The sequence below is a fragment of the Mesocricetus auratus genome, unplaced genomic scaffold (genome assembly GCF_017639785.1).
Source record: "Mesocricetus auratus isolate SY011 unplaced genomic scaffold, BCM_Maur_2.0 Super-Scaffold_4256, whole genome shotgun sequence".
Classification (NCBI taxonomy): Eukaryota; Metazoa; Chordata; class Mammalia; order Rodentia; family Cricetidae; genus Mesocricetus; species Mesocricetus auratus.
Window position 1 is genome coordinate 49,493,357 of NW_024429182.1, and position 14,257 is coordinate 49,507,613.

General features: G+C 48.0%; 1 protein-coding gene across 1 annotated transcript; it reads right to left on the reverse strand.

Moving 5' to 3' along the window:
• Positions 1-34: 34 nt before the first annotated feature.
• Positions 35-2,704, reverse strand: Fth1 (ferritin heavy chain 1). Its single transcript, XM_005063857.4, has 4 exons — positions 2,359-2,704; positions 803-949; positions 441-566; positions 35-345 (listed from the first exon to the last, which is right to left on the reverse strand). The coding sequence occupies exons 1-4, from the start codon at positions 2,485-2,487 to the stop codon at positions 187-189; spliced, it is 561 nt and encodes a 186-aa protein (XP_005063914.1). The 5' UTR covers positions 2,488-2,704; the 3' UTR covers positions 35-186.
• Positions 2,705-14,257: the final 11,553 nt, after the last annotated feature.

The window sequence follows — 14,257 nt, forward strand, 5'->3', positions numbered from 1 at the left end:
GGAAGCTGACACCTTCAATCTCAAAGACAACAGCTGGGTACCAAAATTCTTTATTTGAAGAAATGGTACAAATTAAAGAACTTAAGCAGATGTTTTGGTGGACTTATAGAAAAGGTAAGGGCAGCCTGACATGCATGCACTGCCTCAGTGACCAGTGAGGTCACTGGTGGCTTTGGGGAGGACAGCTTAGCTCTCACTGTGTCCCAGGGTGTGCTTGTCAAAGAGATATTCTGCCATGCCAGTTTCAGGGGCTCCCATCTTGCGTAAGTTGGTCACGTGGTCACCCAGTTCTTTGATGGACTTCACCTGCTCATTCAGGTAATGGGTCTCAATGAAGTCACACAACTAGGAAAGAGAACATGGGACAAAGTTATTGGTCAGCTCTTCCAAGCCTTGTGGCAAATGATGACCTCCATTCATCCCCGTGTTTCAATACTCACGTGGGGGTCATTTTTGTTAGTGGCCAGTTTGTGCAGCTCCAGTAGTGACTGATTCACACTCTTTTCCAAGTGCAGTGCACACTCCATAGCGTTCAGCCCGCTCTCCCAGTCATCACGGTCTGGTTTCTGAATAGAGTATCGGGTTAGTTCATCTGCAGTTTCAGCCCCTCAGTGACCCCCTCATACCTAACCACCATGCGTCGCCTCGTTTCCTACAAGTTTCCCCGTAACATGCTTGCTCACTGTGCTAACTTTGGTATCAGTACAGGCCTAAAAAGCGCAGGCCTCAAAGGCCCAGTGTAGCACTGCTCCCTGAGAAAGCGTTAACTGCTCATTTGTAAGGCAGCTCCAGGTCTACTCACCTTGATATCCTGCAGGAAGATCCGGCCACCTCGCTGGTTCTGCAGCTTCATCAGTTTCTCAGCATGCTCCCTCTCCTCATGGGATTGGTGGAGAAAGTATTTGGCAAAGTTCCTCAGGGCCACATCATCCCGGTCGAAGTAGCAAGACTGCAAGTGGAAAGGGTATATACACCTTACGGTTCCCACAGCAAGGTAGCTGGAATGATCGGAGGTGCTAGGCTGTTTGCTACCCAACTTGGCCTTAAGTACTGTAGAGAGGAGAGGGCTTTGGGACTTGACTCCAGCAAGTATCCTATAGCTCTGTATTAGTGCTGAGAAAAATTTTAAGTCAAGGCCAAATGTACTTGTCTTAAGTCAAGGGAAGGTGCTATAGAGTACTGTGCACTGGGAAGCCATTTTTCTTCTCCGCCTCCACCAGTCATGTGAAAAACAGCTAATACACACTCACAAGCTTCCCATCTGAACAGCTTGTAAAAGCAATGCCCCACGCCTGGTGGCAACTGAGAACACTGTACTTTTTTTTGGTGGTGGGGGGGTTGTTTTGTTTCTTTTTGAAACAGGGTTTCTCCGTGTAACATCCTGGCTGTCCTGGAACTCAGATCCGCTGGAATTATAAAGGCGTGCGCCACCGCCGTTCAGGGCACTGTACTTTCAACACAAAAGTAATCATAAGATTTGGTTTTCAGTTTCAGGCACTCAGTGTACTTGGATGTGTACACAGTGTATTTCCAGAGAAGAATGACAGCCAGACACTCAGGCCTGTTTCAAATCTATTTGGAAAACACTTATTTTTGGATGATTTGCACAACCACAAGGCAAACAAGGGGTGGTTCTCACTACACTGCTCCAAACCTGTTTTCCAGAAACAGATTAGTGCATGGGAAACTTCCTTTATCCAGCAACTGATGGTGGGCTTTATCCAAAAACTACCTACCGCTTTCTGTTAAGCCACAACTCTCAGATGCAAAACCCGATACAATACTCTGGATGACTTGTAGGGGGAAGGTTGGGTGACACCTACGACTGCAGAAGGGGAGATTCCCAGAGATAACATTGCAGTACAAGTGAGGCTCTGTGATAAGCAGAGCAGAGAGGTGGAGACAGCGGCTTAAGAAAGGGTCAGGGTCAGCTCACAAGAGATAAGCCTCTGCACCAGGCCCAACCCTGCCATTCGATACCATGACCAAGCAGACCCGCCATACTCAGGAACTGGAGCTGATGCATACCGAAGCAGAGAAGCCTGCGAGTCACGTGATCGGAGAGCAAAAAAAAAATTGCACCTAACTGTAGGTTTGATTGGACGGGCTGACAGTCGTGCAGCCTTAAGACCTCAAGGAACCGGGGTCTGTCTGTGCAAGAGTCACGAGGGTCTAAAAGCTCAGACTTGCCACGCCAGGGCTGCCCTGGGAGAGAGCCGGAGCAAATTCCATTTTCCAGGATGGCGCTGGGAGGCCTGCAAGCTGGCCACGCCCCAACCCGTGCCCCGCCTGCTCCCCCAGGGGCCCCGGGGGAGGCAGCGCCCGACTCCCGCCCGCCAAAGGCCAGGCCGCGCTCACCATAGACAGATAGACGTAGGAGGCGTACAGTTCCAGGTTGATCTGGCGGTTGATGGCAGCCTCCGAGTCCTGGTGGTAGTTCTGGCGCACTTGCGAGGGAGACGCGGTGGTCAGGGCGGTGGTGGTCATGGCGGCGGCGGGCGCGGTGGCGACGCTGGAGCGGCGGAGCGACGAGGTTGCAAAGGGTTCTGTCCCGGAGCGGCCGGCTGGGGTCGGAGGGGTCGAGCGCCGGGTTCCGTTCAAGCACTGTTGAAGCAGGAAACCGTGGCGACTCTGGTCGAGAACGTCTGGCGCAGGAGGCCAGCGGGCAGCTCTTATAGCGGGAGTTCGCGTCAGGCGCGCTTTGTCCAATCAGCGCCGCGGGCCGCCGAGACCCGCCTCTTCCGGTGAGCGGGCAGCCCAGACCCGCAGGGCGCGGGCGGGGATGGTCCTGGGTGTGTGAGGCTGCGCAAGAGGCCCTGATCCTTTCTGCAAGATCAGTGCCTGTCAGCAAGCGCGCTGTTCCCATGCCCCGGGGCGGTAGGCAGTTGACTCGGCCCTACTGCAGCGCCGTCTGGGTTCTTGAGACCCGTGGGTACTGAGGGTGCCGCTGAGGGTGGTTTTCAAGTCCCTAAACTCAGTGCGCGTTGTTAAATCGTGACATACGTCAGTCAGCGACTTCGTCTTAACAAATAGGAAGATGGAAGCGTGGTGCTGCCGATGGCGAACGAGTTATAAATTGGACTGGGAAAGAGCGGCCTTCTCTCCTTCAGAGTCTATAGAGAGTGTGCAAAGGAGTGTGGGGGCTGTTGGGGGGAGGGGGTTCGGGTCTGCCCAGTCATTCTGACTCAAGCAACCCTGGCCTTTTGCTGATAACAAACGTGACTCCGTGGACAGTTGAAAAAAACAAAGGCTGAGGGGGCGTTTCTCCTGTGAGAGCAGGGACAGCCTTCTATGGGGGAGTCCTGGGGCCGAACCATCTAGGTTTCTGAAAAAGTCCCTGGTGATGCTTAAAATTGAGAGGAGACTCTGGATTAGAAAAGAAAGGAGAAGTGACCCACGTGTGTCTGTTTCAAAATGGTCTCCTTTTATCTTTCTCAGTAACCTTGGGTTTGCCCTTGGGGACAAGCCAACTGTGTGTCTGGTATCTGTGGCCCACCTTTCAAATGTATGTGAATTCTTAGCAGAACTAGAGGTTGCCACCGTGTCTAACTAGGCCGTATGTCTGCTCCTTTCAGTCTAGTCTTTTTTTGAGGGGGGGGTTCGAGGCAGGGTTTCTCTTGTGTCTTGTGTTGGAGCCTTCCTGGTACTCGCTCTGTAGACCAGGCTGGCCTCGAACTCACAGAGATCCTCCTGCCTCTACCTCCCGAGTGCTGGGATTAAAGGCGTGGGCCACCAACGTCCGGCATTTGTTACTGTTTTGAGACAATGTTGCCAAGGTTAGTGTACAGCTCGGACCGGCCTAGGACTCACTATGTAACCCAAGTTGGTTCCTGCCACTGTTCCAGAGAGCTGGGATTACACCCCACTTCTCTCCCCTCTTAAAGTAAGTCTACTGACATGATACACTACTAATGGTATTTATTCTTTTGAAAACAAACATGTTGCTTTCAGGCTCTAGATGCGGAATGCTGATGGATAAATATTCTACCGTCAAACTTCAGGATAACAACCCTAAGAGTAATACTGAGATAAATTTGATGAATAAACTCCCATTGGAATGTGGAGGATCGAGATGGGAAAAGGAATTCTCAGTAGAGGGACTAGCATAGGCGCAGGTGTGGAAATGCTTGACCTGTTCCAGGAACCTTAAGGAAAAGTGTGTCTGTTGGCCTAGAAAACAAAGTACATGTTGGGAAGTGCTGAGAAAAATACAATCGAATTAACGTGCCATAAAATGTAATTAAACTTTACCCTGCAGACAATATGGAGATACCATATCCATTTGTTCTTAGCCACCATCAGGAAATGTGATGCAAGATTGGGGCGGGGGTGATATCAAATACTTTCACTTACATCAGCAGTGTATATTCCAAGTACCAAGTAATAAGATTAATGACAGCATGAGACAAACAACAGCAACAAACAAAGCAGTTACTGTGATGAGGCGCTGTCTTCCTGAAGGAAGGGTCAACCTCCATATTCCCATGTCAGCTCTAACCCTGTAATCCAACACAGTCTGACGTGAAAAATACAGTGTTTCCTTGATGTATGGTATGATTCTGAAGTTCATATGGAGTCAGTGGGCTGGCTGATAAACATTTCAGAAAAACAAGGGCTATATAAGGGAAGCTTTGCTTGAGATAGCTATTGTTTTATACACACATTTGTATATATTACAATAAATTATGATACTGGCACAGGAAGATAAAATCAACATCAAAATGTTCCCACCCACATACCTATGGGAACTTGATATAAGTTAAAACCATGCCTTTCAAATTAGGGAAGAAGGGGTTTAACCAGTAATGCCAACACAGTTGTCAAGTGGAAAAAATGAATCATTCTGTATTTAAAAATACCTTCCAAATGAATTAAAAATACAACCCTTAAAGTTGAAATCTATAAAGTTTTAAGAAAAATGTTAAGATTATCCAAATTTGGAGTAGGGAATGTTCTTTTGAGTATGTCAAAAGTTGGCAGGTTTGTCTGCTTAAAAATGAAGAGGGTAGATAAAGATATTTTAATCGAGGTTAACATAGAAATGGTGTGTTAGGTCTGCTGGGCGGTGGTGGGCACACCTTTTATCCCAGCACTTGGGAGACAGAGGCAGGTGGAACTCTGTGAGTTCAAGGCCAGCCTGTCTACAAAGTGAGTTCCAGGACAGAGAAACCCTGTCGGAAAAAACAAAAAGAAGGGATGAAGTACAAAAGCCAGAACATATATGTAGAATTGTATAATATATGCTTTTTTTCAGTCTTGGTGATGGAACCTAGGGCTTGGGAAGACTAATCAGGCATTCTACCACGAAAGTACTGCTGTAGTCCAGTTCTTTCTACTTAAAAATAGTCTCACTGAGCCGGGCGTTGGTGGCACATGCCTTTAATCCCAGCACTCAGGAGGCAGAGGCAGGTGGATTTCTGTGAGTTCCAGACCAGCCTGGTCTACAGAGCGAGTTCCAGGACAACCTCCAAAGCCACAGAGAAATCTCGTCTCAAAAAATAAAAATAAGTAAAAAATAAAAAATAGTCTCATTGTATTGTCTAGACTAATCTTGAAGCCCAGCTCAAGAGACCCTCTTTAATTCAGCCTCTCTAGTGTCTAGACTCCATTGTGTTACTGCACCAGGTTAATGTGATGTCTGTATTAATCACTCTTTTTCACACAGACCACTTGCTTGACTTCCCTATCTCTGTAGATTGAAAGCTCCAGGTAGGAAGGCATTTCTAGCACACAATGTCCAAGGAACGTGTGATTTGGTGCTTGCTATTTGTTGTTTGAACGAAGGAACACTTTTTGTGTTTGGATTCCAGGCAAGCAAGAGGGCTGGGTACCAGTTGGGAGACAGCTGCCATCGTTTTTTAATGAGCGTAGGAGACAGAAAGCAGAGGAGAGATTATGGAGGAGACAGGATGAGGTGAAGGGTTGGATAGTGTGTGGGTTGGGAAGTGGGTACCAGGGCTCCCCCAGGTTTCAGGCCTAGGCAGCTGGGTTGCTGTGACCCAGCGTGGTGTCAGAGAAATGCAAATGAGGCACAAGTTTGGAAAAGGTCAGCTTGCTTTGGGACTGGCTGTGTGGCTCTCTAAGACTCCCAGGTAAACAGAAACAGTATAGTTAGGCTTACTGAAAGGAAGTTTGGGCTGCCACATGAATTTCTGTGAGTATTGGCCCAGCAAACCAAGGACAGTCACGAGGGGAGGAGGGCTTGAAGGGAATCGGTAAGTATGTGAGCACCCTTGCTTACATCGGGTCCCACCTTTTGAGAGCAGTGGGTGCCAGCACTGGCATCTCCAAGCCTCCAGATTCTGAAGAAGTGGCTGGGTCTGTAGACTTTTGTTGACCAGGCTTCTGCCTCCCCAACCCCCATGTTGCCTCTACTCCTCGTGACTTGGAGGAGGGAGTTGGCTAGCTGCCCAGAACAAGCTGAACAGTGGCCTCCCAGAGGCCAGAGAGCGGGGAGCCACAGAGTAAATGCAGGCCAGAAGAGAGGCAGGCCCCTCAGTTCCGTAGAATGCTAACTGGGTCCAGAGGAGGCGGTGGGGGTGGAGAGACCTTGTGGTGGAGGGCTGCTGTTCCACAGTGACTCAGCACTTTGTTCCTCCAGAGGGCTTGCGCTCCAAAAGTGCTTCGTCATGGAGGGGCAGGGCAGTCTGGAAGGCTGTGGTTTTGCTGTGGGAGAGGGGAGGGAGGGGCGAGAGCACAGGGAAGGAACATGTGAGAGCCCCCGTTGCCCCATGGGATACAGAAGCTGGACTGAGAATAAAGAAGTCTTGATCACCCTGCCAGGCTTGGATGATATTTTTGCCAGAAAGGCAAAATGTCTTTCTGTGTCTTGTGGGGACTTCTCAACAGATAGTGGGTGGGACTCTTTCCCTTCCAGTGATTGTTCCTCTACAGTTAACAGCTGCTGAGGACGTCACATCCCAGAAGTCTTAGACGTTTGGTATATTAGGGTCCAAGGGCCACTAAAGTTTACAAATCACTTCATTTCATAGGATAGAAGGTGAGACCCAAAGACAGTGAGGCTTCCTCAGGAAAAGTCAGCAAATAAAATGCGGAGCAGAGTATGCGGATGGAACACCAGGGCAATCATTAAACAGCGCGTGACCATAAATGTAGATGAGCTGCCAGAGCGTGCATGTGGGATAATGGTTAAGTGAGAAATGGTCCCTGCAAGCCAGTGGCCCGGAAGGAGCTCGCAGGCCTAGAAACAGGCAAAGGCTTCCTGAAGATGAGCAAAACAGTCGATGTTGCAAAAGTGTGGGATTCCCTGAGATTTGCACAGGAAATACTGAGACTTGCAAAAGCACCACTCAGCCAGATTCCGGTTCATTCTAGATGAAGTAACTGCCATTTGAAGATTTTGTCCTTAAATCATTTCCTGAAAATTCACGAGGCCATCCGTGTAGACTTAAAAGTCTAGATACTCAGAATCCCTCTCTTCTAGAATGTTAAAGGTTGAGGTTGACAGCTTGGAATGCTAGGGGACAACCGTGAGTGGAAACCCTGCCTCTCCTTTAGAAAAAAAAAAAAAAGGATTCAGGGCTGGAGAGATGGTTGGCTTGAGTCTGATCTTCAATCTCCATGGTAAAAGGACTGAACCTGTTCCTGCAGTTGCTCGTCCTTCCCGCTAAATATAAAATTTTAAAAATAGTGTAGGGAAGAAATGGAAATGTACATATAGTACTTACAGATGAAATTCTCAAAAAATTAAAAAAAAAAAGTAGTTCAGGCCTTCCTTCCTCGGGAACCTTCCCAGGCTGTCGGGGGAGCCACCGTGGTCTGCCAGAGACCTTATCACTTGGATCCTGGTGGTTTGTTTACTTGGTCACCTTCCCTCTGGACTTTGTCTCCAGACTGTAGCACTGCCAGAGGCCCTTCTACTTCCTTAACTTTCCTCCACTGTCCTACCCTATAGAATAAGTGGTTCCTACTTCGGCCCGAGGCCCCTTGGAGGCTAGGGTTCTACTCTCTCCTTCCCAGTGACCCCTGTGGATATCCATCCACATCCCAGAGGCCATTTGGCCTCTCTCAGCTCTGTTCCTATTTTAAGGTATGGCGTTTAAAGCCCAGTCTCCCCCATACTTTTCCCTTTACATCTTTCCTTATGAAACCAAATCAGAGTGGTAACTGGTCATGCAGATTTAGATTACCTAAACATGACATTCCAGCATGGTAGCAGTTTCATGAAGTTTTCATAATAACAGAACAAATGAAAGTCATCAGACTTTTCCAGTGTATTCATGGGTACAGCAGATAGGCGAGTTACAGAAAAAATGAAAAAAAAAAAAAAAAAGGAGAAAGGCCTCAGATGCTATCTGATGACAGTCTTCAATTTTGAGTTAGGGGAAGCTACAGGATCTGTTAATATGGTTCAAGAATTTACTGGTTGTTAGGCCACATACAAAGGTGTACAATCCATGGCCATTTAAAAGTGCTAAGGATAGCTCAAGATAATTTGCTGGGAGGCTCTATACTTGCTACATTCCAGTCTTTCCAGAACCACTGAAGTTCTCTGCCTTAACAAATGCAACTTCTTTATGGATGCTTTTGTTCACTTTCCCTCTATACCACAGTTCGTGTCGCGGCCATTAGCTGTTACCCAGCCACATGCTGTGCCGACTTTACCTAGTCTAGGCTCAGCTGGGCCCGCCCTGGCCAAATCAGGGAGGCCCAGACCAGCAGAAGTGACAGCCAGCAGCTTCAGTAGTGAGAAGAGAAGAAACATGACATCTAAGCCATGGCAAAGCCCTTAGCCTCATGGACCTGGGGACACCTCCTTGAGGAAATGAGGGTTCTGGATGCCAAGAGATGCTCACCCATTCAGGGAAGGGTATGCAAATCTATTGTTAGCTGTCAACCCCCAAATAGTGACATGGAGGCATTATTAATTATGAAAGCGTGAGCTTTGGCTTAGGCTTGCTCCCGACTAGCTCTTATAACTTAAATTAACCTGTTTTTATTAATCTACATTCTGCCACGTGGCTTTTACCTCTCTCCCATTCTGTATATCCAGCTAGCTCCGTGTCTAGCTGTCCTCTCTTCTCTCTTCTTCTCAGAGTCCCTCTCTCTCCAGAAGTCCCACCTAGTCTCTCCTGCCTAGCTGTTGGCTAGTCAGCTTTTTATTAAACCAATCGCAGTGACACATCTTCACACAGTGTAAACAAATATCCTGCAATTGGTCAAGGCTGAGGAGTTGATGGAGAACCAACCGAGTTAGTAGTCTGACTACAGAGCCTAGTGGTGGGAGTTCTAGATTTGCTTGCAGTAGTCTGCAAAAAGAGGAATGGACACAGAAGGTCAGTGGTAGTCTAGTTGACAGCCTGGGACATTGGATGGATACAAAGGATAAGCCTAGGACTGACCAAGTGGGAAGTCAACAGGAGGTTTCACAGGCTAACGGCTAGGCAATTTTGCCTCGCTGATCAAGGTCTCTTTGGTGCCATTCTAAAAAACTAGCATGTCTAAGTGGGCCAGCAGATGGTCAGTAGACAGGATTCTGAGTGTCGCATGACAGAATCAGGATCCCAAAGGCTTCCCTAAATGTACATAAGAGGTCTCAGTCATCATGAGGCCATTGACAGTATCCCAGCATCCTTCTGTTCTGCTCATCCCTGTCTTACAAAAGCAAAGGCCAGCATTTCCTTTCACAGATTAAAACCCTTGTGGGGCTCACCCCTACCCCAGAGATACATTGTGACCCCTTCCTCTCTGCAGACTGAGGCAAGTGGATCCCATATTTCTGTTGCTCACCCCTTGGGCCTTCTCCCTTCAAAGATCCCCGCACAACTCATTCACTCAGCCTAGATTGCCTGCCTCTGGCTTTTATTCAGAAAAACGACCTAGCTTTTTTTTTTTTAAGATTTATTTATTATGTATACAGTGTTCTGCCTACATGTATGCTTGCTGGCCAGAAGAAGGCACCAGGTCTCATTAAAGATGGTTGTGAGCCACCATATGGTTGCTGGGAATTGAACTCAGGACCTTTGGAAGAGCAGTCAGTGCTCTTAACCTCTGAGCCATCTCTCCAGACCCCCCCCCGTTTTTTTTTTTTTTTTTTTTACAATCCCCAGCTTAGATACCGAGTGTAGCTTCCTCCCTTGCCAAGGGGAGAATTTCTATTCCTTTTGCTCCCTGGTGTCTCCAATACTGTGCCTTGCTGGAATAGCCTGGCGTTTGCCAGCCCTTGCCATTGGAAGGAGGCCTGCCCTGTTCATCACGGCAGTGCTTTTCCTGGCCCTCCTCTCAGAACCCAGCAGAGTAGCAGCCTCAGGTTTCTGAGAAATACATGTGGCCTTGACCTTGGCCTTAGCTCACTGCTTACTTTGCTGTTATTGAGGGGTTCAGTCACCCCACCCTTTGCCTCAGAGGTTGGGTTTTCCCATCTTCACCTAATTAAGACCAGCTCTTTCTGCTCCCACTTGGGAGATACAGAGGATAGGCCAGTCTTTCTGGGGTTGAGGATTTCTGCCCTGGCACAGACCTCAGGATGTGAAGCAGGGAGCCCAGGACCAGCGGAGCTATGGGGAGAGGGGCATGACTCATGGTCACGGCTCTAACGCTCTGAGGGCCAAGTAAGTCCCTTGGCCGCCCCATGGATGCAGAAGCTTCCTCAACTAGAGGGAATCTGGGGTGTCACAGAGGCCACAGGAGGAAGTAAAGGATCGCTGTAGCAAGTTCATGACTAGAAAATACCATGTGCTTCCTGGTGATGGACTAGAAGGTTCTTGAGGTCCTTGTCACACCATGAGTGTGGTGCTGGGCACTGTGCCAGAGAGCTTACATAAAGCTGTTGATGCCCTATGGCTGAAACTGACAACACCCCTGCTGAGAAGGCTGGCAGGCCCCAGTGCTGTAGACAGAGTCCTCTCCTCAGATGAGGAAGCTGAGGTCAGAGAGGTGAAGTGACTGACTGTCTGGCCTAAGGTTGAGCAGCTGGCAGGAGACAGGGCCCTGCCTGGAACCCAGGTCCTCGCCGTGGGGAAATGTTCTAGTGGGACACGCTGATACGACTGTCCTCACCTCACCATGGGGAAATGTTCTAGTGGGACACGCTGATACGGCTGTCCTCACCTCACCATGGGGAAATGTTCTAGTGGGACACGCTGATGCAGTCGTGGTGGCAACATCCCGGACTCCTGGCCTTGTCCAAAGGTGTGGAGGAAGATCCCCCATATTCTAGTTGCCTGGAGACTTCTGAAATGTCACTGTTTCTTGGTATCCACCAGACTTGGCATTTAAGCTGAGGGTGTGAGTTTTAGAACCCAGTACATAATCCCCAAACCATTTTTTTCCTTCCTGACAGGGTCTCAAGTATCCCACACTGGCCTTTCTGTGTAGCCAGGAATGATCTGAACTTCTACACCTCTGTGTCTACCACTTGAATGCTAAGACTGTAGGCATGTGCCACCAAGAGTGGTTCTATGCCACGCTAGAGTTAGAACCTCAGATTTTATGAATGTAAGACAAGCTCTCTACCAACTGAGTATTACAGCCCAGCCCCCAGCCTCAATTCTAATTCATTAAATGACATAGAATCTGCACATAATCTAGGTGCTCTTCCTATGTATTCTCTGTATGTGTGTGTGTGTGTGCACATGTGTATAGATGCATGAGTGCACACGGATGCATGCATGTGGAAGGTCGACCTTCATTGGGTATCTCCATCATGCTCCCCCCTTATATTTTGAGACAGGCTCTCACTGAACCTAGAGTTCACCAGTGAGCCCCAGGGATCTAGCTGCTCTCTGCCCCTGCAGCACTGGGGTTGTAGACATGTGCCACAATGCCTGGACTTTCACATGGCTGCTGGGGATGCAGCTCATGTCCTCATACGGGCTTGGCAGACCATTCAATTTACCCGTGTCCATCTCTTCATTCCACCTCTTTTTAGAATGTTTCGTTAAAATATAATAACATCATTTACCCCCTTCTCCCACAACCCCTTTCTTGCCCCCCATCCCTGTGTGAAGGGATCCCTGCAGGTGTCATACAGGGAAGTAAGTGAGCCATGAAGAGATGAGAATGAAAACCCAGTGCAGATTGACTTCATCAACCTGGATCAGACTTGGGGGAGTCTAGTACCAGGCAGTTCATTGTCAGCGTGTTTAAAACGTAGTACGGGTTGGGAAAAGGTTTCCAGGCAACAATCAGTCCAATTCCAGATGTACAATATAGCTTAAGGTGTGACTACATAAAGACTCTTTTGCAAAGTACATGTGAGCATGAGGGTGGGTTCTATAGCTAAAAGGGATCTATAGCATAGAGTTCAGCAGGCCATAAAGTACATGTGACATCTACACTAAGGATGGGTAATGGTCTAGGGAGGGAACAGTCTGGATAATCATTCTGGAGAATTAGGGTGAAGTCTATCCCTACAGATAGCAAAAAGGTCACTTAACAACCTCCACTGTCAGCTTTCTGGATGGAATACAGGCATTTGATTTTATCTCCTCCATAGAGGAGCCACCCTTGTGTGATTAACATTCCTGGTTCTCTTAGTGCTTCTCTGTGAGTACAAGGACCTCTCTGCCCACAACACCTCTCAACTTTATGGCTCCTTTTCTCTAATTATTACTCAATAATAATCATTGTTACGTATGCAAATAAATATATAAACATGACCTGCTGAGTCCCTTTAGTGTTGCTTTGTGTATGTTTTTAGGACTGATCAGTTGGTGTTGGATAACCATTTAGGGGCTCTCCCCTTAGGGAAGATGAATTCTTCTTCTCTCAGCCTTCTCCAATCTCCCTTAATTGCCCCCGTGACTCTTTATATGGGGTGGAACCCCATAAGATTTCCCCCATCTATGTTGTTCAGGACTGCTTAGGCAGTCATACAGTCGAGATTTCATGGGTGTGGCCTCCCTGTCATAGCTAGAAGACACAATGCAGCAGCCTTTCTGGGCCTCTGGCTATTGTAGTCTTCCTGTCCCCTCTTCAGTGATGTTCCCCGAGCCTTAGGTTGTGTTATAGATGAATCCATTGTGTTGTGCAGCCTCTCTCTCTAAGACAGTGTCTCACTTTAGCTCAGGTTGGCCTGGAATTTACTATGTTGCTCAGGCTGGCTTCAAATTTAGGGTAATCCTTATGCCTCAGTCTCTGAGTTCTGGACAGGCTCCAAAACAATATAGAGAAACCCTGTCTCAAAACAAAAACAAAACAAAACAAAAAACTGTGGAAATTGCCAATCTATATTGGTTAAGGAACTGTGACAAGGGGACAGTTTGGTTTTCTAGAAGGTAGCAGCTAGCTCGGAGGGTCTGTATTTGTACCATAGGTGCACAGCAGTTCCTGTAGCCTGATCCCCAGGCAGTGATGAGTCAAGGCCTTCTGGACCAGCTTCCAGACTTGGAGTCAGAAGCTGCTACTTCCGAGTTCACTGTGACCCTGCCAACAGCAAAGCCATTGGGTTTGCTATAGGGGGTTATCTTCCAAATTAATTAGTGATTTGAATCCTAACTGAAGTTTGTTCATTGGTAAAGTTTTTGATTCCCTGCCCATCCACCCTGGCTCAGTTTTGTTGTCCTTTAGAAGCCATCATGAAGAGTCTCATGCGGAGGCTCAGGCGATGAACATGGTTTTGAGTTATCTGCCGAGCATAGTCTGTAGTTGGCAGGACTGGTCAGTGACCTGAGATGGCTTGTTCAGTGATATCCCTGAGCAGTTCATCAGGAGGGCGCATAAGGGGTATATTGTCATTAGGGACCAAGACTGGCTCTTCAACCCTCCAGGGCATTCTGCAGGCTTGACTATTTCCCCCAGAGGCTGGGGGTCTATTGTCAGTCACAGCAGAGCAATGCCATATCAGGGAGCTGTAAGGTCTCCCTGAGGAGCTCATGGCTTCTTATTCCTATACAAATTTGTCAGTGTCTGCTGTCTCAGAAACGGAAGTACTTTACACATGGGTGAGTTCAGGATGATCTGTTATGAAATCCATCGATACCAGCTTCCAGGCAGGGCCTCTGCTTCCTCTGTAGAGGACTCTATTGTCTGAGGCTTTTGACTTCAGTGAAACCCAGGAGAATCTCCCTCAGGGGCCAGCATCTTTCAGGGTTTCACCTTTGCCATCTCTCTGGTTTTAGAGACATGAATGCCATTCTAACCCCTTCTGAACATCCTGCCTTGTTCCAATTCCCTGAAATTTTAATATTGGAACTAAGTAGCTCTAATCCTCCCCAGACACACATGCTCACTCACCTGTCTACCTGATTTTCCAGTGTCATGTGTGGGAATGTGATTGTACAGGTGAGTGGCAGAA